Here is a 26,933-nt window from a genome sequence, read left to right as displayed (position 1 = left end):
GTGAGCCCGGGGGGCCGTGTAAGCGATCCAGCACGGCGGAGCTGGGAACCTGAGCCCCGCTCAGCCCTGAGATGTGCAGTGGGACACCGAGCACAGGCAGCAGGGCGGCTGCTGGGGCTGCCTCTCCCTCGCCTTTCTTTGCTCGCCTCAGCGTGAGGCCGGGCTATGGGGGCGGGCATTGGGGCGGGCCGGGAACAAGCAGGGAGGCGCTGCTGAAGCCGGGCCAGGCCTCGGCGGGCCGGGGGCCCCCATGTCGGCCGAATGGCTGCGGTGGGTGAGGCGGGGCGGCCCCGGGGAGCGGCCGGGGAGCAGCCAGGAGCCGGGGCCGCGCTCCCTGTCCCCGTCCCCGTCCCCCGCTCCGTGCTACCGCCGGCCCAAATTCCTGCGTGGCGGAGGCGGAGGCGAGGAGAGCCCGCGGGGCCGGCGGGCCGTGAGGGGCACCGGGCCCGAGCGACCCCTGCTCTGGGGCTCGGGCTACGCTGAGTGAGTGCGGCTGCTGACGGGGAATGGGGTCCCGGGAGGGGTTTTGGGGGGATTTTAGGGGTTTCCAGGGGGCTCCCGGGTGTGCGGGGGGCCCCGCGGGGCTCTGCGGGATGTGGGGTCGTGGGGGGGCTGTGGGGGCAGCCTGGGCGCTGCCAGGAGCCCCCCGGTCGTGCTGCGGTGAGGGGAAGCCTCGGACTGGGTGGCCCCAAAAGGTTTTGGGGATCCGAAAGCAGGATCGAGGCAGCTGCTGCCTCAGGAAGGAGAGGGGCAGAGGTCAGGGCGGGTTGGTCCCGGTGTGTGTGCACCCACACCCAGCCCATTGTCTGGGCGCAGAGGAATGCAGGCAGTGCCTTGGCCCTGCTCCTTGTACTCGTCTGTGGCTGGACACCCGCCACAGTGCTCGTACCGGGCACTCGGTGGCTGGGGCAGCAGCAGATCAGCTCGGGCAGCTGGTCCCCTAACCCAGCCCTGTGATTTTCCTGCTGGGACACTGCCTGTCTGCTGTTCCACGCCCCTGGAGCCACGGGGCTGCTGTGTTGGGCAGTGGTGAGCAAAAAAACCTTCCCTCGCAAGGGAAGGGATTTCTAAGCATCGAGTATGAGTCACTGCAGTGTGCCTGAGAGCCAGGCTGCTGGCACTGCCTGGAGCAGGTGGCAGGGAGCAGCTTCCTGGGACAAGCAGCACCCAAGAGCTGCCCCCTGGCTCCTCGCACAGTGCCATAAAAGCAAAGGGAAAAGCAGAATATCAGAAATCTCTTGTTTTTGTCTCATTTATGGGCAGGGAAGCACGTTGTGGTAGGCCCACGGTATGATGTGGTGGCACGACGTGCTGAGCGATGAGCTGTGCGAGGAGACAAGATGTTCACCATTACCCACATTAGCAAGGCTGGGACACTGCCAGCAGGCGTGCAGCTCTGTGTCACCAGCACAGCCCAGCTGCCTTGGCTGCCAACAAGGGCTGAGAGAGGCAGGCGTGCTTCCAAACCACTTCTGCCCCACTTCATAGTGTCCCTGGCGAGGGTTTTCTCACCATTGTAAAGGATGTGATGTTTATGTTGTTACCAGCAAAGAGATACTTGAGTTTGAAAAGGGAGCAGCGAGCTTGGAGCTGGAAGGAAGGAGCAGGGGATCATTCCCACGTGCACCTGTTGGACGTGCAGTGCTTCCTGCCTAATCTGGAGTGTTTGAACCTACAGGGTTATCAATGCTGAGAAGTCGGAGTTCAATGAGGACCAGGCGACATGCTGCCAGATCTCCATCCGCAGGAGGGAGCTGGGCCTGGAAGAGGACAAGGAGTGGCTGATCCTGTGCTCCACACAGGTACGGCCCATGGTCAGGCTGTGCTGACCCTGCTGCCAGCCCTGCTTTGAATCCAGAGGCCCAGGTATAGAAAATACAGAATGGTAGAATGGTTTGGGTTGGAATGGACCTTTAAGGATCAGCCAAATCCAACGCCCTGCCACAGGCACAACACCTCGCACCAGCCCAGGCTGCCCAAGGCCCCATCCAGCCTAGCCTTGAGAGCTTCCAGGGATGGGGCGTCCACAGCTTCTCCGGGCAGCCTGTGCCAGTGCCTCACCACCCTCATGGGAAAGAATTTCTTCTTGGTGTCTAATCTAAACCTACCCTCTTGTAGCTGAAAGATGTTACTCCGTGTCCTCTCACTATATTTCCTGATAAAGAGCCCCTTCCCAGCTTTCCCGTAGGCCCCCTTTAGGTACTGGAAGGACAGTGGAGTTGCCCCATCAGTCCTGCACAACCTCAGGCTGAAACCCGTTCTTGGATGTGTTTAGGGGAGCTGTGACTGGCTAGCAAAGGCACAACTCTGCCCATGTATACCATTTCTATTTCCTTGACCTATTTTGCAGTGTTTGTGGTTGTCCTAGCTCTTTACTATATTCCCTAAGCTTTCCTTTACTTGTACTTGCTCTGCTTCCAAAGGCTGCATGTTAGTCATCATCACTTGGGCACAACAGATGCTCTCACCTTATAAAGACTGGGAACAGTGCTGCCTTTTCTCCTGTAAATAGAAATTCTCCAAATGCGAAGGAGGAATAGCATGTGAGGGTGTGTAACGATGCCACTGGACGCTCAGAGCTGAGCTGGCAGGTCTGACGGAGCAGCAGGTCCATCAGCGTGGTCACTGTATGAGTTTGAGCCGTGCAGGGGATTCACCACTGGTAGGGAAGGGTGGTTGGGATGGAAGAGCCAGGCAGAACACATTTAGCACATCCTGACTGCGCGCCCACTGTCCATATGGCCTCTTTCCACCTCTCTTCCTCCCATCTTCACTCTTTTCGTTGCAGTTTTTGACTGGTTACTACTGGGCACTCTTCGATGGCCATGGTGGCCCATCAGCTGCCGTCATCGCCTCCAACTATTTGCATTACTGCATCAAGCAGAAGCTGGAGGAGGTTGCGGGGGCCATCACCGAGGCCCGTCCCCCCATGCACGTGAGCGGCCGCTGCGTTTGCGACAGTGACCCCCAGTTCGTGGAGGAGAAGCACATTCGCGTGGAAGACATGGTGGTGGGAGCCTTGGAGAACGCCTTCCAGGAATGCGTGAGTTCTCCCTTCCTGCTGACAAAGGTGGACAAGTCTGTCCCTCCTCCCTGCCCCCTGTGGCTCCCTCGTTCTCAGCTCTCTCCTTAGGAAGTGCCCAGGGACTGGTCACCTGGGTGCTTTAGCTTGCCACGTGGACAAGGCTTGGCTGAGGGTGCCCAAATCAGTTCTGCAGCCTGTCCTTAGCATCTAGTCCAGTAGCAATAGCTTGGCTGCACCAAAGCAATGCTGACTTCAGCCTTGCTGATTTTCTGCTGACCATTTTCCATCAGTTTTTGCTCTAGATTTCTGCTAGGAGGCACAAGGCAGCTGCAGAAAACAATACCCCGGTTCACGTCCTTCTGAACTTGTTTAAATCAACAGGATGAAGTCATTGGCCAAGAGATGGAAGCCACTGGCCAGACAGGAGGCTGCACTGCTCTGGCTGCTCTTTATTTCCAGGGAAAACTGTATGTGGCTAACGCTGGGGACAGCAGGTGAGCAACAAGAAAAGGGAAAAGTTGCTTGGGACCAAGAGCTGGGAGATGAGCAGGGTTTCCAGCACCTTACATAATCCTACAAAAGGTGAACGTGCAGCCCCTCTGTGCCACAGCATGGCTGCCTGCCTGCCACAGGAGCTGTTGGGTAGATGGACAGATGGATGCTCTCATTCTAGATGGGCTTTCAGATTTCAAAGGAGTGATGCTGCCTGGCCATGGGGCAGTGCTGAGGCCTTAGTGCAGCAGTAAGCTCATCCAGGCAGGAGTTCAGAAGTGGGAGATGATTTCAAAGCGTCTTAATGAGCTTCCTCATTTGTCTTTGGCTACCATTCCTCCGAGGTGTGCCATTGTTGAACCAGGCAGGCTCAATTCTCTGCTGTGACAGCAGAGTTGCAATTGAGTCACTTAAAATACACCAGCGTTTTTAAATATTCCTGGGTGCGTAGCTATTCTCTGGGATTGATCTGCTGTGAGTTGTGCTGCTCCCACAGCTGGCTGACACTGGTGCTAGTCTCAGTAAGGGGAGGTGAGCAGAGATGCGGCTGCAGCGATGCTTATATGGCAGGGGAGATACCAGCTCTTCGCCTCTTCCTCTTGTAGGGCCATTCTTGTTCTGAAGGACACCATCGTGCCCATGAGCTGCGAGTTCACACCCGAGACAGAGAGGCAGCGACTCCAGCACTTGGTGAGTGACTCCTTTCACACATCAGACAACCAAGTTTGGTCCAGGAGAGCTTGCGATGAGAGCATCACTTGCTTCCTTAAGGACTGTAAGCACTGTGGGGCCAGAATGTCATTTGACACCTGCCATGGAGGGCTGTGAACAAGATTCAACTAACAGCATTTAGTATTGGGAAGGCTTACATCTAGCTTGTCCCTTTGTTTTCCTGGTTTTGTTCCCATTCTGCAGCCAGGAGTGCCAGTTCCAAGCCAGGAGCAGAGCACGGGCTTGGTGCTCATCTCTGCTGCTCTGCTGCAGCAAAGCCCGCCTATCCTCGTGCCTTTCTTCCCTCCTCCAGGCTTTTCTCTTCCCCAAACTCCTGGACGGAGAGTTCACGCGCTTTGAGTTTCCACGGAGGCTGAAGGGAGATGACGTGGGTCAGAAAGTCCTGTACCGGGACTACTTCATGGAGGGCTGGTGAGTCCTTTCTGTGTGGGGACAGGGCAGCTTTACCTGCTAGCAGCAACGGGAAGGTGAAGAGGAAAGGGACTGTCCGAATGCAGCAGCAGGGAACGTGAGAGCAATGGGTGTAAAACTATGTGCAGCCTCCCAGCAGCAGCTCTGCCCTGCCTGAAAGACTCTGACCAGTGGAGGGCGGTTAAGGAACTTCTGTGAGCTCCTGGGCTCTTACAGCCTCAGGCAATGAGCCCCACCTTGGTGCAGGTACAAGGAAAGGAAGGGGAGAGGGAGAAACAGTTGGGCATTCAGCAAAGGGTCATTCTTTACTGCACCTGCTCCAACAAGCCACCTTATCCCTTCTTCAGGCAGCTCCCTGTGCAGGGGGACACCCCGAGGGTTGAACCACAGTTGTAATGCTCAGACTGAGTTGTACCATCAACTGGACAAATTAAATCAACACTGAATCCTCTGTTCTAGGGGATACAAGCTGGTGGAGAAAGCTGACCTCAAGTATCCTCTTGTCCATGGTCACGGGAAGCAGGTAGTTCAATGCTTTACACGCTGGGAGGGCAGAGACGAGTCTGTTGGGTGTTCCCAGAGCATCCCAATCGCTCACGTTCATGCTCTGAGGCTCCCCAGCGTGGCACAGACACAGCTCTGCACAGTGCTGACACAGCAGCTTCCATTGCAACAAACTGCCTGTGAGCAAGTGCAGAGCAGGAGGAGGTGTATATCAGATCCTCCAGAGCCAAGAGGTTTCATCCTCCTCCAAAACACCTAGTGGAGCGGATGGCAGCCCTGATCTGGCCTGGCCTTTCCTCCTCTCCATTTGCACACAAGAAACCATTCCAGCTATCATTTCCTGTTGCAGTCAAAAGATCCCAACTCAGATGTCAGCCTCCAGCCGTAACCAGTGCCTTTCCCAGTGGAGCAGCTGAGGAAAGGAGTCTGGAGAGGGAAGGAGGCTGGGAGAAGCAGTGACTGCACACATCCAGTGCTCGCCCTGCCACCACCCGTGGTGCAACCCACGTGCCGGCCCTTTGCAAAGATTCAGTGCAGAACCTCCTTTGCAAAAAAAAGGACCATTTATTTCAAACCAGCCTAATGCTCTTCCTTGCCATCTCAAATCAAAAACTGATACCACCATGGGCTTCCTGAGGCCTGTAGTACATCCTACTGACTCCGGAGCACACCATGGGCCATCCCTGTGAGCTACAACCATGTGTGGCCATCCATGTGCTGGCTGTCTATCTCCATGCTCACATTAGGCCATCACTTCCAATCATTTCTCCATCTCTGAGGATTCCTGGGGCAGCTCTGGGTGATATTTGGGTAAAGGTTTTAAAGGCAATGCATAAATCATTCAGGACAAGCCGTGCATCTGCCTTTAAAGGTGCCGTGTTCTTACATTTGTTTTCTTTGGGGTCAGGCTCGCTTGCTGGGGACCCTGGCTGTCTCTCGAGGTTTAGGGGATCATCAACTCAAAGTCATCGACACCAACATTGAAGTGAAACCTTTTCTCTCCTGCATTCCTAAGGTTAGTTACGGCACGTGGGAGTTGCAGGATGGTGGTGGAATTATGCTGCTCCTCTCTAGCACCCACATTTTGGAGACCGTGCAGGTCTCAGCCATGTCCTTTTTCCATCTTCCTTCTCTCTGCACACTGCCCAGAGAATCCCCAAGGCAGAATAATCTAGAAGCCCAGCAGCAAAGGGGACATAAAACATTGAAAGCACCCTGATCCCACTGTAAGTCCTCTCTCAGGGGAAGTCATCTGCCTTACCCCTCCTGTACGTTGCAGCAAATGAAGTTACTGTCAGCATCCTGACCAGAATGGAATACACTCACCTGCTAGAGGAGGTTTTAGAGCAGGTACACACTCACCTACTTGGAGAAGTTTTGCAGCCTGTGATTACCCTCACACAGGGAAGCCAAAGAATCACTGAGCTGTTTGATGCTTCCCAAAGCCAGGTGCAATACGGGAAACATGACAACCCTTGGTAAATACGTGGAGTTTTTACACTCCAGATGTAAAGCCCTCTGATTTACTCCTGTGCTTTCCAGGTGAACATATTTGACTTTGCTCTGCATGACATTAAGGAAAACGACGTCCTCATCATGGCAACTGATGGCCTTTGGGACATTTTGTGCAACAAAGAGGTGGCCCATATGGCCAGGAGCTTCCTTGCAGAAAACAGGACCGATCCCCACAGGTAACAACAGTCTTGCCATCATTTCCCTTTCCAAAGAACCTGTCTGGAGCAGCAGGCTGAGATCACTTGGCTTCTAGGTCAGCTCCAGCAGGACCAAGCGCTCCTTTCTGTGATTCTGGAAGGACTGGACACCGGTCTTTCCCCATCCTAAAGAAGCAGCCGGTGTCTTATGAAATCTAGCAACACAAAGCCCCATCTCAATGTTGTTCTTGACAGGTAGTGTTGTGTTAGACCAGAACTCACTTCTCTTTCTACACGCAGATTTTCAGAACTGGCCAAGCGCTTGGTACGCAGGGCAAGAGGAAAGAAGATAGGCCACCAGTGGATGCTGGATGATAGCCGTGAGGCATCCTACGATGACATCTCTGTATTTGTCGTCCCACTACACAACAGGGATGAGGACTGCTAGCACGATGTGCAGCATCCTGGTGTCCCCCTGCTGCAGCACTTGCAGCATCAGTGCAAGACTGAGGGATTGCTGCTGTGCGTGCACTCTTCCAGTAAAACCACCTGACACAGAACCTGAAAACGCACAGCCAGCCTTTGCGCAGAGGATCAACAAGAACATGAACTTCTTATAAACATGCACAAGAACAGCTGGCAACAAGTCATTCCTCGTACTCTTTTTTGTTGTTGTGCCTATGACAGATTGCCAAAGTGGCCACACAAGCCAAAGAGCAATATTTAAGGTCTTTGCAGGACAATGAGCCTCAAATCCACATTTCTAGTGGTTCTAGTGGCCTATCCTCCTCCTTAATATTAAAGAATGAGGATCAAGTAAGATCCAACCAGTCTTGAGTGCTGGATTTTAGTCAGACTTGAACTGAGTTTTGTAAAACTGGATGTATAAGCTACAAGTGTCCTTCATGTCCACTTGCTGCAACACAAGATCAACTAAAAAAAAAAACAACCAGAAGCTGTTGCTAGGACAGCATTACATACAGCAGCAGCCCAGACCTCTACCAGTTGAGAACGTTCCCATTTATAGGCAGTTCCACCTCGAAATAGAAAATGTTACCTGATGGATCTACGCATCAGTGCACAGGAGCTTCCCCTGCAAGGGTAGATGCCTTACTTAAGAGCTTTTGTGTAATGTGCTATGTACCCAGTGTACAGATCTTTAAGAACTGTTAGTCCAGAACACTCACTAACACTTTAGAGGTCATTTCTGCCACTGACAGTGAGGCTGGTTTCGTACCAGTAGTGCTGATGAGAACTGTTTAAATACAGCAGCTGATTCCTTAGAAGAGCTCCAAGCAAGATAGAACTGGTCAAATTTGTCTGGAGTGCTGAACCACAAGTGCTACGGTCATCACAACAGAAGACAAGCCCAAATGAGCTGTGCCTTAAACTTTTATGATCTGCTCTTAACCTGTTCAGTAGCCAGGTGAATTCAGGTCTAGACAAGCTTCCCATCTCCCCAGGTCCTCACTGTGTTTTCATTATTCCTTGCACAAGTTGCAGTGCTCACCAGTGAAGTGGACAAACTCACACCTTTGTTAACTGCTTGAGTTCCATAAGGATGAAAGACCTAATAAAAGACCTAAAATAAAATTTTCCTATCTTCTTTTAGCTTTGTTCCTGTTCAATTTTACACCGACCTGACATGAAAGAAAAATGGCCTTAGAAAACCACAGAGGAGCTTTTGCTTCAGAGTTGTCTTTTGCCCCTAACCTATTTGTTGCTAGAAGTATTCCCCAAGCAGTTCCACCCCAAAAGGCTTGGTGTCACCTTACTTCTTGCAGTACAAGGCCTGGACTCAGGAAGGATGCAGCCTTCTAAGGTATCTGCTCATGGTTTAAGTAAGCAGAATTAAAAAAAAAAAAAAAAAAAAGAAAACAACTCTCCAGCTTCACTTTCTCCCATCCTCTTGAGTTTAACCTGAAAATAACACACGGGATTTTACTTATGTAATGCTGCCATCCCCTGTATGATCCAAGTCTCCTGTTACAGCAACTCAGAAAACTATTTCCCCACCTTCCTACTGAGAAAGGGCCCTGCTCATATCCAGATCAGTCTCCTGTGAACACTCCTCTACCTAGAGCATTACCTCAACAAGACCACTTCCCTATCCCAATACATTTCTCAGCAAGAAAATCCTCTTAAGGTTATATAGGAATAGCTTTAGAGCCTCAGCTTGCACTGCACAACTTCTGACTTTCCAAACTAAATGAGACTTTTAAAATAGATTTCTCCCACTCCCCTCTATGAAACCAGCAAGTCATACCACACCAGACAAAGGCAGAATTTACAGCACTCAGCAATCTGTCTACAAAATATTTATTGGTAACAGCCACAATATTGAATTTTCCACATATGTAATATTTTGTGACAAAGAATAATTTGACTTCATGTATTTACACTCATCTGCAGATACCACCTAGCAGTAAAATTTACAATACCAGCTCGTAACCAAAGAGACCAGCTTCTTCTCAACAGGAGACTCTTAAAGTGCAAATATAGTCAGAAGCAGCACTGGGAAAGACACACTGCTGCTTCCAAATTTGTTCACTCAAGTGCTTCCATGTCCTCCAGAGCAGTAGCTGGGACATTAACCAAGGATGTGGGAGCCTCAAGAAGTCAGAAAGACCAACAGTCTCCTACAGCCCACGCAGATGAGCTCAGCCAACATCACTCGTTCAGGGGTGGGCTGTTGAGTCTCGCTTCCCCCTCATTTTTATTACATCCCCAAAAACAGAGGGTTCCTCTCAAAGATCTCCAATTTGGGTGGTGGGGCACAGAATGCTGTTTCCTGCTTGGTTTTACAGAAGTGTGGACACCGCTGCATTCAGGAGTGCTGTTGTTAATGAGGTATGTTTCTCATTAGCTGGGTGCCAGGAAGAGCACGGGAAGCACAGTCCTGATACTTTTAGAGAAGCACGTAGAAGCTGGAAGCCAAAACCTTTATTCACCTAGTCTAGAAATGCTCAATACTGAAGTTACTTGACACTCCTTGGCACATTTCCCTCTTTTAAAGGCAAATGGAAAACACTCACTGCTGTATCGACTAATAAAGATGTCTTTACCTCTGTGTGGGTGGCAGCAGGCCTCAGGAAAGCATTCAGTTTTAACTTTGAACTGAGCATTATAGTGTGGTGTTGTGCATAAACCCATGAATTTATCATCACTCCAGAATGCTACTGATATTCTTAATCTGTATGTCCTTCTAGATTGGTCCTTTGGTCCTCTTTTTAAAAGATTTCATGCCGCAATGCACACAAAGTTTACAACACTGCAAGCAGAAGAGAACTGAACGTTTCTTAGACAAGCATTCAAACCACATCAGCAAAGAACATTTTTAGAGTAACAGATTTCCAAATGCTTTCCTGTTAAAAATAACAGGAAAAAAACATCTGGGGGGAGTATCCATTCACTTCTTCAGGCATCAGACTTTAAAACCCTGAAAGACCATTTGCTACTGAAAGTCAAACTGTTAAAATGCACTACAAACCCCAAAGAGCTGTATGTTACAAACCACTGCAAAACACGGCTGCTTACAGAACACTGACAATGGTAAAATAGCACCAAGCAGCCTGAAGTGCAACAACACTGAGCTTAAGAGGTGGCTGTGGAAACCTTGTCAGCCGTGAGGACTGAGATACCCATCTCCCTTCGCCCTGGGCATTTATAAGTGCTGGTGGGACAGTACACGCTGGGAAGAGGGATGCTGGTGTGGCAGCATGAATCTCTCTCATCTACAACTCTAACAGCCGAATATCTTGGTGAGATCACAAGCACTGTTCCATTGCTCCCTTCAGTCCTCCACTCTGGGGGAAGGACACTCACATCACAGGTGATGCCATTAGAAATGGCTCTAAATATGTGCAAGAGCATTAGGGTAGGCAAGCCACAGAGCCTTAGCAGAAACCAACCACAGCATCGATTCAAACATCAAGTTTATCAGGCTGCCTCGTGCACAGCAGTCTTTCTGACAACTGTCCCAGGCAGACACTGCAGCTCGGTGTGTACTGCTGCTTTAAAGGAACTGGCAGTGGAGAACACTTGTTCCAAATCCCCAGCTCTTAGCACAGCACATTTCCACTTGACAAGGGCTGAAAAACAAAAAAAAACAAAAAAAAAAAAGGGAAAGAGGGCAAGGAAAAGCAAAACAGAAGCTGTACTATAAGCCAATTTACTTGCGGAGAGAGATGTTCTGAATTATATACAGGGCCTCACAGCTGAGATGAACATTGGTGTAATACGGAAGACACAGACAGCTGAACTAAGGCAAAATGCTCGAGCACTGTTTTCCTGTACGGACTGAAGCTTGAGAGCACGGAGAACATGCCCATTACTGTCTGCCACCTTGCCAGCATTTTGCATTTGGGAGCGGGCACGTACTTGTGACAGCGAGGGAAAGAATGGACTTCCCAAGCTGTGACCCAGGATATAAAACCAAGCACGCTGAGAAAGGTAAGAATACAATGAATAATGAATGCCACATTGCTGAGCCTCTCGTGGCCTACCGCTGGATGCATCTAATCAGCAGTATTTGAGGAGAAAGAACCTGGAACCAGGCCTGAAGACTGGCTTGCCAACATTTCTGTACCACTTGCCACTGAGCCCCTCTGGAGCAGGAGAGCACGTCCCTCCCATCTCCCTTGGCGCAGGGCCACAGCAGAGAGAAGCCACCACGACTGTGTTAAATTTCTTTTAAAAGCAACCCCATCTAACAAAGGAGGCATCGCTCTTTTGGGGCTGAAAACCTGCAAACCCTGTTAACAAAATGCATAATGAACTAACCGCATGCTGTTGGCATCAAAGGGATACAGGTCTAAGCCCAGAGTCAGGGCTTAATTTAACGGAGCTTATTTACAAACCAGGAGGGGAAAATTGCATTGGTAGGTAGGTAAGGTAAACAGCCTAGACACCCCACAATACTGGCCCACATCAAGTTCTTTAATATCTAAAAGTAAAAAAATATGGCCCATTCCCACTGCCCTCCCCCCACATTATTTACAAGATCAGCCAAGATGATACATAAGGAAGATACACAGGCAGACTGTGCTTTCAGTCTCAGTTTGGTTTCTCCATCTTCCTGCTGACAGACTCCTTTATTGCTTGGGACACTGACCAGACCTCATCAGTACTGTGTGCGCCCTTCGGGATGCTGGCACAGCAAACAGCAGGGAGGCTTCTTCAAGCTCCGGCAGTGGAAAAAGAACTGCATGGTTTGTTGCACGCTAAATCGCCAAAAAAGGATGATAGGATGTATGATGTAAATTTAGTCACCCACTCTCAGCATGTGTTCAACTGCAAGAGGCTTCAGCATCTGCTATTTGAGTTGAAAATCGTCAGTGTTCACATTTGGCACAGAAGTAACTTTCCATCTGTGGGCTGCAGTGAAACAGAGATCCCAGATGTAAAAAACGTGCACTTAGGGGAACTAACTGCACAATCCACCTCGGAACATCAATTGCCTTGTGCACTTACAGAAGAACGAACAATTACAGCTTAAAAACTGCCACAAGCATTTTGTAAATACAGTAGTCTCCACTGCTCTCAAAAATAATACTGTGCCAGTTCCAACTTCAGCTGAAGCCTGCTGGGCATGGACTGGAAGGTAAGAAAGCATTGCGTGGTACTTCGGAGCACACTAGGAGGTCAAGTGGAGGAGTCCTTGGAAAGGAATGCAGCCAATAATGTAAGACATACGGAAACATACATAGGAATAGGAGCACAGTCTAGGAGATGTAGGCAATTCCAATACTATCCTTGCAAGAATATGCTGCTGTTAGCAGTATGGAAAGTCATCTGACAGTAGCCGCAGTGTAGGAATTAGTCATCAATGGTTGGCAACCAAAAGGCCTGTAAAAGAGGAAAGAAAGAACATCTTTTACAGAGCATAATACAAATCTCTTACAGAACAAGTCAGGAAGTGCTCACTGCTCCCTTCCATAACTGCTTAGGCAGAAAACTAGTGGAGATGCAGTAACACCCTCCCAGGGCTTTAAATCCTTTCTTAGACTGGTTTGGTTTGCCTTGCACATTCTCCAGAGCAAGCCAGTCTTCTGCAGAATGAAAATATCAGCGATGTCCAGCAACCGAAACACTCATGCTTCTGCTGGCACATTCATTCACTGCCCCATCTTCATGCCCCTGTTTTCTTGCCAGTATCTGGTGTTCTGCCCCATGTACCTACCCACCAGGTAAGGTGCAGCCAAGGCATGACAGAGGCCTGGCTGTCACCAAAAGCCCAAGGTAATGCCCACCGGTGGCACAGAACTTTGAGATTCCTTTCCAAAAGGGTCAGCACATCGTCAAACTAGGAGGAACTTACCATATTTGAACATGCACTAGCAAAAGTCATGAATTTGGGGTTGAACTGCAGACAGGTTATAGGACCTGTGTGTTTCCCATCCAGCACAGCCACTTTCATCCCACTTTCCCCGTTCCATACGTGGATCTTCCCATCCTCTGACCCTACAGACAGGAGTGGAAAAACAAGATGCACAAGATATATTGGAGAGGCCAGCACACATCTGTATTTAAACATAAGGTTTTTATCTTTGCACCATGGAGACCCAACGCAGCGCAAAACTATTCTGGCAAAGACATTAACAGCCACAGTCACTCATTTGAAAACCAGAGCTGACACCAACCATGTAAGGAGGAAAGACCCTTGTCAACTTGCACTGACATAGGAGAGGACAAAATCTGTGTTTAAGAATCACTGTTCATACAAGTTCTCAGTTCAGGCACAGAACTAGATAAGTATTTCATTAGGTAGGCACAGAATCAAATCAAAGGCTTTCCATTGAAGCTTTCAGTGCACTATGCCAAATACCAGAAGTTCAATGGAGATGTGGACTCCCAAAATTACAACAATAAGGTAGGTTTTCTCACTTCAAAATGTCGTTTTACAAACACTACTATTTTCAGGATGAATTCTGAAGCTGGGTGCTTAACATTTTTGCAGTTTAGCTTCGTTTCACTCATTTCAAATCATATTCCCAATAAAACGCATGGAATTTTCGTAAGCTTCTCTATTTACACACGTGGCCTTTCAGGTTTGAAAAATTAAGGAGTGCAAGTTACAACTTAACCGTATTTAAAACTTGAACAGAAAAGAATTTTGGAACTTTTTCCACAAAAATTTTCATTTGGAAGGCCACAATATGAAGGTAAATTTATGCAATAATGTGCCCTCCAGAGACAGACTAAACATCAGGTTGAAGAAGGTAGGAACAATCTCTTCTTCTCCACAGTGAGGAAGTTCTCAGCTAGAACAAAATAAAGTTTTGCCAAGACATATACAGGCTCATGTAAATTTCATTCTCAGAGTAAATGACTAATGAAACAGAATATTCCTGCCAACCTAAAGGGGGCTTACAGCTACACTGTATTATTTAAATACCTTCTGTTTCCCAACAAAGACAATTGGAGGCCTGAAAAAAAACAGACAATTTAAGAGCACTTAAATTTCTTCAAAGAAGTGTCTTACCTATCATGATGAACTGAGAGTCTGGTGTGAATGACGCCTCCAGCGTGACAGCCTTACTATTGTTGTATCCCTGTGGCACAAAACGGGAGAATATATGGTAGAGTGTTCAGTAAGCTCACAACCAAAAGGGCAAACCCCCCTCTATGATACTGCAGAGCTCCACATGCAGGTGGGCTGGAAGGCTGCTGCTTTTTGTCATAACATGCCTAAATTTATTTGCCCTCACTGATGAGAAAGCAGAAACCTGCACAAAGAAGAGGTACAGCAATAGCCTTCAATGGGGAAATAAAGCTTCAAAGAATGACTAACAACCAAAATAAATTAGAAGACCAGCCAGGTGGCAAACAACTGCCTTTTGTACCTGTACAGGAGACTGAGACACAGCCTAGAAGATCTCAAAAAAATCCTACTTATTTATCACTTGTGTTCATCTCATCCCAGACCAGCACCTAATGCCAAATTCCAAGTAGGTAACACATGCAACGTGCTCACCCCAAATGTGTGCAGGACAGCTCCTTTAAAGGCATCAATCAGTCGAATGAAGCCTCCGTTAGTTGATATAAGGATGAGTTTGCCATCGTTACTGAACTTCAGGCCTGTCCACTCACACGTTCGGTCGTACTGCATCTTAAACGTAGCAAACGGCCCCTTCAAAGAAAAAAAGGAGGAATATGATGCATTAGTGGAACATTAATCCACTTTTAACCTTAGCTCAGAAAGAAACGATATGAAATGAAAAAAGAAAAGAACAATGACAAAGCCTAAACCCTGTTGGAACAGGTTGGAGTTAGCGGATATGAACTTTAACATTGGGTTCAAAAGTAGATTTCAGGAACTGGTGACGTCTCTGTCTATTAGACATGCACCAACCAAAAACTCTCTAGGTGCCAAGTAGGTACACCCCAGATAGCAAGCTGGAGCAAACAAAACAAGTCTCTGAGCACTGAGTTTTTTTACTTCTCACAAGCTAAAAAGTGTAGGAAATTAAGTTAGGGTAGCTCACCTTGTCAAAAGAGCGGAGATCATAAAGCTTCACCATTTCTGAATTGACACCAGCTGCAAAAATCAAGCCTTCTGGGTCAAAAGAACACACAGGTTTCCCCTGGAGGTGCATTAAACCCTACAGAACAAAGGAACTCCAAGTTACTTTGCTGAGCTGATATTTGCATTTCTACCAGCACCTTTGGAGAGCCCACTGTGAGCTGGACATGAGCAGGACAGCAGCCTACAGGTAGCACGACTGAATTTCAATTATGAATATTGAGGTTTTATGAAGTTTCAAAGTCAGCTTCTCAAAAGCAACTTGACTATTTCATATCATCACACAGAGCTTCAAGTTTGCTGCAATGACAAAGGTTACCTTGGAACAAATCAAGATCTCATTAGAACTGTCATTCATTCAAAAAATATATTGAGAAGGGGGGATGTTGTGGCTGTATCAGCAATCGTATCAGGCAGTTCCACAAAATACCGCTGCTGGAATCGATAGTGATGTGCTACCAATTATGGTTGTGAAGAAGAAGAAAAAAGGTATTTTGGAAGCAAGTTGAAACAGCTCTGGTAAACACCACCGCTGAACCTTCCATGCCAGCTTAATGAAAAACTCATACTGTCTGGAAGCTATCAGACTTTACCTATTTTTATGGCTTACTTTTAATGAGAATTTTTCCTTCATTGACATTAGAAAAGACCTGAGATATATGATCTATGTATATATATATATATATATATATATATATATATATATATATATATTTTTTTTTTTTTTTATATACAGCCCTAATGAGAAGGACCTGGGGGTGTCCTTCCAATGAGAAGGACCCTTCCAACCCAAATTATTCTGATTTTTGGTATACTGACTGGCAGGCCTATGTGTTAGCCAAATGTTTTTATGCCACTGTTGATTAAAGTCAACAACACACTTAAGTTTCTGAATTTCTGAAATACCATTCCTCACTAGCTTTTACTACTTCTTTTTTCTAATTTAGGTTAGTTTCTCCCTGACATCTCTGAAGGCTGGGCAATAAGCTAGAAAATGCTCAGGACCCTCAAAATCGGGACATCCTTGAGGTTTCACGATCATGTTTCAAGCCACTGTGGCTGCCATCTGATGGGCAAATGGAATATTACAAGTAACACTTCCTCAGCGCATTTCCCAACCTCTGCTGGATGCAGCTTCTAATTACAAGCCTCGGTTTTACTATTCTTGAAACTTCAAACACTAGTGTAAATCACAGAGCTGCCACCAAATTTACAACCTAGGCATCTGTTGCAACTTCAAGACTGAGATTCATTCCAAAGCAAGCTTATACGTTCACATTAAAGGCACACTCCCACAGATAGGCAAAATTAAAATCTCTAGTTAGAAAACGGTTATTTTTAGGGCCACTAAAACTATTTTGTGAGAAACGTAGCTGTAAATGCAAAAGGAAACAAAGGTTACAACATTTGAAATCTGTAACTAGCCCTCTTATGGGTGGGCTCAGTGAGATGAGCATACAGTGCTATGGTATGACCTATAGGGAACTGACAAAACAGCTCATCACCACTGAAAGGTGGAGATTTACTGCCAGTCTTATTTTCTTGCCACCTGCTGCCAGCTTGGATTTTTATTTATTTATTTTTTTTAATTATGTGCAAGCTCATTTCCACTAAATGATACAGAAACCTACTCTATCAAAATAAATAAAAATACATAGGGTTTTGCCTTGCTTTAATGAAGCTGCCTCTGCTGAGGGACAGGTCTGATGAACAATAAAGGTGATAGGAGGAGTGGGTAGACCATATTGCTGCTATGTTACTTCATATCAGCTGTTTCTTCATCAAACTTAATTGCATCAAGACAATTTAAACAACTGCACTATGAACATTTGAAATGCATCTCCCAATGCCCCTTCTGTTACCTTTCCCAACCCAGGAGAGACACAGCCTGATTAACAAGCTGGTAATACCCAGATCTTCTCGTTTCATCAGCTGTGGGTGTTACTTCTTGCTCTTCCCAGTGCCTCTCCAGCACAGAGACATAGGTGGAAGTGATTGGTGTTACACAATGTGACATATTTAAGGATTTCAGAGGAGTGGTTTTTTTTTGATCTGGACTCCTCCAGCATTCTGGGAAGGTGTTAACAATACATCAGCAGTAGTAGTTTTGTATCCTAACAAGCATGCATCCATTTTGCATCCTTCTAACTGAAAACACAACACACAGAGCAGGCACATGAATTTGATATTGTACCTGGCAATTTGGAGAGCGGAGATCCCAAAGGCGAATAGTTTTATCAAGGGACCCAGAAATAAAAGTATCGTCCACTGGAGACATTGAAAGGGCGACCACTCTGCAACACAGAAGAACATGCCTCAAAGACAGAGGAAAGGAGTTAATGGAGCAACACTTAACCCACCAGCTGTGTATAAGCCCATAACTGCCAAGAACAGTTCTACAAAGCAAAAACCAGAGTAAATTGAGCGCAACACAATTCAAGCTCATCACAGGCATTATTTCAATTTCTCCTGTATTGTCCCCAAGCCACATCTTACCTTTTGGTATGCCCCGGGAAATACCGAATGTATTTGTTGTCATGCAGCGAGAGGTATCGGATTGTATCTGAAACCATAAACAAACCATAAGCTTTAGTACCCCATGAGCATAACCTTATCCAAAAAAGCTGTCACACAGTAAAGTTGCTCTCCACAGCAACAGCAGTTTTGCCACAGTGAATAAGTCTGGTCATTTGATTTCAAGTCAGACCTCAAGCAAACAAGTTTCCAAGGCAGAAGAGGAAGTCAAGCACCAGGAAGGATACTTCCCACAGCCTGAAGTCGTATTACATCTTAAAGACAAACCTTCATGTGATTGTTACATGTCAATTTCAAAGTTGCTCAAATTAAAAGCACCAATAGGTTTTATTCCCTCATTCTCACAAAATCAGGACATTCTAAGTTGATAACATTTTTATTTGTTGCTTTACAGGATGAATATTGCTGTTTTACCTACATACCTATCCATCAAGTAAGTCTCCAACTGAACAGTAAGCTTAGGAAATATGTGAATTTATCCACAAAGGAGAAAATATAAACTTGAAAACCAGGACAAGATCATTTCAAAAATTAAACGAGAGCAGCATTATTTCCCAACTGATGACTTTATTCTGAATGAAGACTAACATACTAAGAGTAGCCCAGAATTTTGGAAGACATTGTTGAGACTTTAGTCCAAGATTCAAATAAATCCTTCTAAGAGAAAGCAATTTGATGACATATTAGAGCACAGAGGTAATTTTTTTAAACCTTTCTACGCAGATGTATTTGAGCAGTGAAACATGAGGAGTGAAAAGCTAAACATCTGACACCTGAAAGCAGCTTTCAGAAGGGAGGACTAACAGCATCAAAATAATTTCTAATGCTAGTTAAAGGAAACTCGTTTAAGCTAATGCTGGATGGAAAATATTTGCATGATGCACCTGCTCCATACAGTGCTGAGAGACTCCATGCTGCTGTAACAAGAGGCTCCAAGGAAACTGAAGGAAAAGGACATTTTTGTTTTTGACTCAGGAGAACAAGAGTCAACAGGATGCAATATGCAAGGAGCACTTTAACTCTCATAAGGGCTATAGTGTTTGTTTTTTTTTTTTTAAAGGATCATTTTGCAAAATGTAGTCTCTGAAGAGGTTACCATTTTTGCCTGAAATTTCACATCAAACTGAGATCAGAGTTCCAAAGCATCCTCCAGCATTTGCCAATAAAATTAAGGCTGGCTGATCAAGCAGGAGAGATAATGCAGGTGACACACTGTTCTGAAAGCCTCTGTGTGACCTTGGGTGGCTATCCAAAACACAAATCCCTAAGATCAGCATCACATTCCATCAGAAGAACCAACCTGCTTCAAGCACGCTGTTAAAGCACATCTGTACTTCTTCCCGTGAGACCCATCGTTACCTGATTTCCACAGTACCCATGCAGATTTCTTGGCAAAAGAGGAAGCCCTTGGGAACTGCAATCGCGTGATCCATTTTGTTGCCAGCGCTCTGTCCCAGGCAAGGCAGTGGCCTGTACAGTTATCTCCTGTACCGGGTGGTATCATAGACCCTCAAACTGTACAAACTACTACCTCAGCCTGGAATCAGGCAAGCGGAACTTGATTCGAAGGTCTTGAGGAAGTCTTCAGAAATAAATGGATTGGTAGCAACTCCAACATGTAGAAAATGCTTGGGAGCAAGCAGCAGCAGTCCTACATGTTCTTCAGTTTATTTATCCTTCCCAAAACTGCAGGAAGGGCTACCACATATTTACCTCTATTAGAGACTACTGAGCGTCTGGAATCCTACAGAATGCACTTTTGTTTTTATTTCATTTAGATATACTTTCACATTCTACCTTTTTATTTCGTTCCAATTCAGTATTTATTACGTTTTAATTCAGAATCAACACATTCTAAGTTTTGATTCCTCAAAGACTTACCAATGCTTATAAACAAAAACTTCAAATGCAAAATAGCATTAAGAACTGTTGATTCCATTGTTAATCATTAATTAATTGTAAATTAAAATAACAACCAAGTCAGAACTGCTACATAACTAAGTACCATAATAAAAAACAGTAAGCAGGCTGTGAAACAGAACTACTATCCCAGAAATAGAGTTTACAAATACAATGTTAGAAACAATTTATGAAGTGCTGTGCTAAGACACTTGGTCACTGAAGAACAGTTAGATGTCAACAGCAACAGTGAGACGGAATTTGAAGAACTGACTGACCCTAGCTGGTTCCAGCTTTGGGAAGAAGCATTGCCATATGGAAGGATTAACGATCTATTTATACGTGTCCTTTTATTTGAAAGTCAAATTAAACTTGAATCCTTACATTAACAGAGAGTCTGTCACGAGGCTCTATAAAGCTGTTTGATGTTGCTGATTTACAGAACATAGCCATCACAGACAGTGACTGTGGGAAATATGACATGGAAACCAGTGCTTTGTCTATGCCTATTACATAAAAAAGCAGTGAGCTTTGCTCCTGTTCAGTAGCCCCATCTCAGAAGAGCTCTCCTCCAGGCTTGTCCAGTGATTTGCAGTTACCTGATTTTCCTGCCCTCCCTGCTGCAGAAGAACAGAAAAACCATCCCCTTCCTTTGCAGCTGACTTGCCAGTGTATCAGGCAGAGCTATAGCACTAAGCCCACCTTTTGGCCTCATTCTCCTCCTTCAGCGTTTCACAGGAGGAAGAAAGTAAGGCACACAAGCTGACTGACTATACTGGTATCAAACAGCGAAGTGAATTTTGAGTTCTTATTTTTCTCAGCTCCGCAGAGTCAAGAACTGATTTTTACCTCACTAACCATGCCTAAACACTGTGATGCTGCAGCAACATGACTCATGTCGGTATGCTTGAGGGACTTTCACTGAGGCGTGCATTAGAGTTGAACATTAAATCCCATCTCAGACAGCGTGCTCATCACTTAAAAGTTGCTCTAAGTTTTTTTTACAGCTCTTTTGTGCTGTTTATCTAAGCTTGTAATTTCAAGTGTACAGAGATTAAAAATGCTGACCTGCAGTGGATCACTTACCATCTATTTTGTTGGAGCTGTACACGACAGTGTTGGCTGCGTGCGTGTATCTGATGAGGTCCACCCCATACTTCTTACTGTACAACGTTCTCTTTGGTCTGTCAGAAGGAAGCAGAAATAATTGCACTCACTGCAACAAAAAGCTCAAACCGAAACTGCTCACACTGACAATGCCTGTTTTCATTACCGTATTACAGGATTGTTTCAAGAAGTCAGATGTTTCTATACAAAGAAAAGCATTTACATTTCATTTTCAAACAAGCACCTTGGTACTTTCCAAGACCATCCTTATACTTAAGTTCCCCATGATGCCCACAAAATTCACTTAATTTCCTTTAAAAATCCCCCCCTAATGTCTACTATAAAGAGTTGGAACAGCTACCTTAAGAAGCCCTTAATGTCAAGCTGCACTGTACCTTGCCCTTCCAAATCTCTAGTCCATTTGCTGCATATTTTAGATTCAGAATTTGTCTTTTCATTCTATGCTAGCTCAAAACCTAGAGCAAAGTGTCTCATTCAGAATAGGACTTCTTGGTATTAATACAAACAAGTGCATAGCAGCAATATAAGAAAAGCACTGGTAACAAAGTGGCTCTCAGACTGCTGCAGAATTGTACTCAAATCCTATCTTAATTAAGCACAAAACTCAAGTGTAACATTACATGACAGAATTAGAGACATTCTAGAGAAAAAAAGACATAAAAAACTGTGTTTTTAAAGGTCCAGTATGCAAGTGATGTACTGCAGTAAAAGAAAATTAAACTGCAAAGCAAACATAGAAGCAGCAGTTTAGTAAGTATCTTTCAGAAGTGGCAGCACTGAAATGTGGTGCTGGTTCTCCACTGTGCTCCTTCCTCTTTCTTTCTCAGCTGAGGCAGCACAGTGGTTCCTGAGCTGGGCAGTGAACCATCACAGGTACTGAGCAGCATTAGAAACAGTAACTCCCGGAAGAGATTGTATTTTGAATCCTGAAATTGGTAACTCTCATTATTGCTCAGGCCAATATTTTACTAATGCAAACAGAAGATGACAGCACGGGAATGGAATTGAGCAACTGGAGCAGTTTAAGCCAATGCTACTGCCAAAGAAGAGTTCAGCAGACTGCCCCCTCAGACAAGGTATTGCTGAAATGCTCAGCCATTCCCTTGTTTCCATCAGCCCCAAAATGACACACCCAGACAAGAGGAGGAGTTAGAGACTTGGCCTATCAGGACTAGAACAGACATCAATTCTTACAGACTGATTCTTAAACAGCAGCAGCCGTGGGGCTTTACTTCAAACGGGCTTGCTGGGGACAGGTTTCCACCTACACCACCTGTACCAAATCCCAACAGATTCTTCCTCAGTTTCTTCCTGTGTATCACTGTTTCAGAAGCATTGCAGATGCAAACGTGGTATAAATTTAGAATTGTACATACATCATGTACTTTAAAATACAAAATTTGAATTTGGACAATGAAATCCTATAATTTTATACCTGACATACTTCCCTACGCTGTTTTTGTAGCTATGTCAGCTATGCTGTTGACCAATTTTGTTAGTTAAAAAACCGTACTAAGACTCGTGTCTATTCTGGCTTTCCCTTATCCATGAAAAGTTTAAAGCTTAGAAGCTCTGTTCAGAATAGAAACGCAGATTATCGCAAGACCTGCTACAAACAACAAGAACTACCAGCAGCAGCACAGCACCTGGGGAGCACCTGAAGGAGAGCAGCGACAGGAGCTGGCAGGAGGTAAGGCACAGGCGTGCTCTGGCAGAGAACAGAGCACGCGCAGAGCAGCGTTGATTCACTGGAGTGCAGCTCTTGAGACAAACTTTGGGATTCTGTGTCAGTACCCAGAGTGCCATGTACAAGGTCTTTGGGATACACAGCAGTCTAACCAGAAGAAAAAAACCTAGGGGAGTGCCATGCGAAGCAAGCACTAAAAACACCTTGGTAGCTCCTGTTTTATAGGAGGCCGAGCTCTGCTCCCAGGTGGGGACACTCTGCACCTGCAATTTGCTGTTGGTGACAGCTCCAAGTAGTTGAATTAGCAAGTTTCTCTCTCCACGCTATTTAAAATACTGTAGTAAAGAATACCCACACACACACACAAGTGTGCTCTGAATGTGAGAAATGCCACAGTTCTACGTAGCTCCTTTTTTCTCCTTATTTTTAAACTGAGAGGAAGAATCCTTTAAAAGCCTGAGAGTACAACATGTTAAGTCCAAGACTCAAAGTCAAGCAAAGAATATACACAGAGATAAAGACTAACAGATAGAAAAAAGCCCCAGCTTGCCAAAAAAAGAAAAAAAAAAAGAAGGAAAGTACTTCTGTGTTTTAGGAAAGGTGAAGTTTTCATGGAAAATGATACAAGCAAAAACACATCACTCCATACAACAGACTGTTTCCAAATTACTTTTTAAAAGTAAAACCAAGAAAACTAAATTCATAGTTTTTTTAAAAAAATCACAATCACTGACCATAACCCAAGTTTAAGGTCAATCTATCCAGCCCACTTAAAGACCAAGCAACATCCCCAAAGTGAAGTACTTGAGGAGATTACAGACAAATTTGCTATAAAGAATAGATGAAGCAGGCAGGGTTTGTAGTATCATCCATACCTGGTTTTTTATCACTACTACAGCTACTGCTTGTGAAACCATCACCCAAAAGCAGGCTCCCTGAACACCCAGTGAACACCACAGCCACGTAGGAACAGCTCCAGCACCTCTCGATTTGTACACAATACCAGAATACAAACTAAACCTTAGCTGAACCACCGTTACATCATTCCGGGTTACAGACTCACAGCCACAAGCCTCCTGTTTGAGTCTCAAGGACCACTGCACGTCCCCACACCATTTCATTCTGAAACTTCCCAGCGTTCATTCTTAAGCCCTCACAGATGCAGCCAAGCCTCTTGGTTATGCTTTTAAGGCAGCCTGTTACAGCAGTATTTCTTGATGCAGAGTAGGTTAAAAAAGAGCCACCGTTTAGTTGTTTACACTTTGAAATCCAAGTGGAATCTCATGTCCAGAATTATCAGATGTTCGTGAGGAAGCAGCACAGTTTTCAAGCTTGTCTATGCTCTGACTAGATGTGACAAGAGAATCTGTCTTTCAAGGAGATCATCTCATCCTGTCAGCTCTTTGCTACACATCACCGTTCAAACTGTCCCAACGCATTCAGAAACTGAAGTTCATTTCTGTGGGCTTGCTTATGCTGACAACACGATTCTCATATTGGTATGACGTATGCCTGAACGGCAAAACAAAGCAAGCCAGGTGAGCGCATACCTATACCATAACTAAACACAGCTGCATTTTTAATTCAACCAACAGAACTCTTCATAACAATTTGGGAGGAGTTGTCACTTTTACACGGGAAAAAGTTTTAACTCTCAGACCATTTGCTTAAGCAGGGTACGGCGTACCCAAACCCAACAAACAGGAAGCTTGAGTTCCATGGCCTTGAAATGCTCGCTTAAGATAAAGAAAAAAGAATTCTCCAGGCCTGAAACCACCAACTGCTCACAACAATCATTCACAGCCTCAACTTTTCACTGGGAAAGTGTGCCCTGCATCCCTAGGTACCTCTCAAAATCACTTCAATGTTGAAGTCAATTGACAGTACGGGAGCAATTTTCAAATTAATTTTACAACCTCTAGAGAAACACAACCTGAAACCTGAGTTACCTTGATGGAACACGTCTGCCCTGTCCCCCTGCAGCAGGAAGCCATTGATCTTCTACATTTAATTAAAGCAAACCCTCTCACTGTAAAGCATGTACCATTACTAGATGGACGTGAAAGCACCAAATGCCTCCCAACCCATCAAACTATTCTTTACAGGTTTGAAAGGGGAAAAGCAATCGATAGTATCTACATTAGCATCACTCAAACCTTCTACTGTTGTATATAATTAGGATCTAGAATGCAACCCATGGCAGAAACCACCCGTACAACATCACCTACTCTTACAAAAATGAAAATGAAGTCATTTCAAGTAGAAGTTCACTGTATCAGACCGGGAACAGCAACAAGTTTCAACTGAAGAGCAAGCAAACTAAACAGAAGCATAAAACAACTGTCAAAACAGTCTATAAAATTGAGAATATGCAGGATGTAATATTTCAACCACATTAAGCCTTGGTCTGCTTGAAAAAGCAGGAGGGTTGGGAGTACCTGGCTAACTAGAAAATACACGTTACACTGACACATCTACCACCTGCTACTCCCAGACACTTCTTTTTCACTCTGTCCTTTTCACTCTCTCTCCTACAGTACACACATTTGTTTTCCTTTCACTTTCTGCATGGATGTGATGCTGCCTAGTCTGATTTTACCCTCACCCACTCACCCACCCACAAAGAAGTCACCAGTAAAATTAAGTCTCTAAACCAAGCAGCACATGTAAACAAAATGTAAAAGAATTTAAAGAAGCCAAGTGTGTACTTGTACCAGTGAGAAAATGCAATCTCTAGTCTTAGCTTTTCCTTGCATCACCCCCAACTTTTCATTGCTATTGCATGGTACATCAAAAAAACAGCTCGGGATCTAGGTTCTCTTTAGCTTCCGATCCGCAGTTCCAGGACCAGCACCATTCTCTGCCACAGCTTTTACTGAAAACCATCATTAAAACCATGCCCATTTCTTTCTCTCTCTCTTTTTTTTTTTTTTTTTTTTTTTAGAACTTTGAATTATCCAAACATTGAGTTTTTAATGGAATAATAACATCATTTGGATCCATTTGCTCCAACGCTTACAGAATGCAAATGTCTTTTGCTTACTTTCCAAGACATAAACTACTAATGCATACTACTGTTTGTCTCGCTTGCATGCTTTTATCTTCTGAACAGCAGCACCATATCTCAATGGCTGTGCAAATTTCTGGAGTTTTACCTATAAATCAGGACAACCATCTCATGAAAGAAAGAAAACTGGGTAATTCTGTTCAAGGAGAAACAAACGCATCTTAGTCCGTCAGCATAAAGTCGTATCAGTAAGTAAACAACTTGCTTGATTAAACTGACATTGAATAGTGTTTGGGGACGTACATTTCAAGTGTGCTTTACAGATAAAAATACAACTACCAGAAGACATTTGGAGCACAGAAAACCACCTTTATGCACAACAGTCCCAGGTGCTACTTGGGAGCTAGGCTTTACTGAAAATACCACCAAGCTTTTGTAAAGTATGGTGAACACACATCGCACCTTCTTAACCTTTAAGTTTGCTTACCCAACAGCTGAATGAAGCTGATCATCACAGTGATTGCTACTATTTTAATGAACAAGACATACGGCTGGAGAAGCCCGAGAATTCAGTTTGCGTCCTTGCAACAATCTGTAGGCCTGGAAATGCGACTGGATTCAAACCCCCTCAACTTCAGCGCTATTTAGTGAACTCTCTATCACAGCTGGGAAATTACCAGCCCCAACCTAGCAGGGATAAGGCACAGAGACACCAACCAGACTGCTGCGCTCCCATCTCCTCACCCCACTTCACCCCTTCACCCAACATCTCCCATCGCATATCACCACCCTGCTGCTTCCCAGCCTCAACTAAAACCACCAGAGGAAGCAGCGGGGAGCAGCAGCAGCCCGTGAACAGCCCCGGACCCCCGGCGGGGCCGGGCCCCGTCACTCACTTTCCCTCCTGGCAGTCGTAGAGCACGATGGAGTCGTCGTCGCTGCTGGAGATGACGGTCTCGCCGTTGGGGCTGAAGTCGAAGCAGTTGATCTTGTCGGAATTCTCGCGGAACACCTTGGCCACGCGGAAGCTCCGCAGCACGTTGTCCGTCAGCTTCATCGCGCTGAGGGCGGCGGCGCTCAGGGGAGCCGGGCGGGGCCGGGCCGGGCCGGGCCAGGCCGGGCCGGGCCCGGCGGTGTTACGGTGAGGAGAGACGGGCCGGTTCGAGCTTTACCGGGCCGAGCCGGGCCAGGCAGAGCCCTGAGGTTGTGTTATGCTGTGCTGTGCTGTGCTGTGCTGGGCCGGGCCGGGCCGGGCCGCTTCAGGCGGCGGCGAGGCGGCTCCCCCTCATTGTGTCCGCCATCTTGCTGCAACGCCTGAGGGAGGGGCGGCGCGCGGG

General features: G+C 45.8%; 2 protein-coding genes across 2 annotated transcripts; one reads left to right on the top strand and one right to left on the bottom strand.

Moving 5' to 3' along the window:
• The first annotated feature begins 223 nt into the window (after positions 1–223).
• PPM1M (protein phosphatase, Mg2+/Mn2+ dependent 1M) lies at positions 224–8,422 on the top strand. The gene is made up of 10 exons (XM_032194419.1): positions 224–483; positions 1,679–1,802; positions 2,789–3,043; positions 3,407–3,519; positions 4,123–4,207; positions 4,542–4,660; positions 5,120–5,183; positions 6,072–6,179; positions 6,707–6,855; positions 7,117–8,422. The coding sequence occupies exons 1-10, from the start codon at positions 251–253 to the stop codon at positions 7,262–7,264; spliced, it is 1,398 nt and encodes a 465-aa protein (XP_032050310.1). The 5' UTR covers positions 224–250; the 3' UTR covers positions 7,265–8,422.
• Positions 8,423–11,733: 3,311 nt separating this feature from the next.
• On the bottom strand, positions 11,734–26,911 carry WDR82 (WD repeat domain 82). The gene is made up of 9 exons (XM_032193997.1): positions 26,493–26,911; positions 20,861–20,958; positions 17,837–17,903; positions 17,535–17,634; positions 15,303–15,419; positions 14,792–14,947; positions 14,300–14,369; positions 13,136–13,278; positions 11,734–12,663 (listed from the first exon to the last, which is right to left on the bottom strand). The coding sequence occupies exons 1-9, from the start codon at positions 26,651–26,653 to the stop codon at positions 12,634–12,636; spliced, it is 942 nt and encodes a 313-aa protein (XP_032049888.1). The 5' UTR covers positions 26,654–26,911; the 3' UTR covers positions 11,734–12,633.
• Between the last annotated feature and the right edge of the window lie 22 nt (positions 26,912–26,933).

This window comes from Aythya fuligula, chromosome 10 (assembly GCF_009819795.1).
Source record: "Aythya fuligula isolate bAytFul2 chromosome 10, bAytFul2.pri, whole genome shotgun sequence".
Classification (NCBI taxonomy): Eukaryota; Metazoa; Chordata; class Aves; order Anseriformes; family Anatidae; genus Aythya; species Aythya fuligula.
Note: the sequence above shows the minus strand (reverse complement) of the source record. Positions and strands in the feature narration are given on the sequence as shown.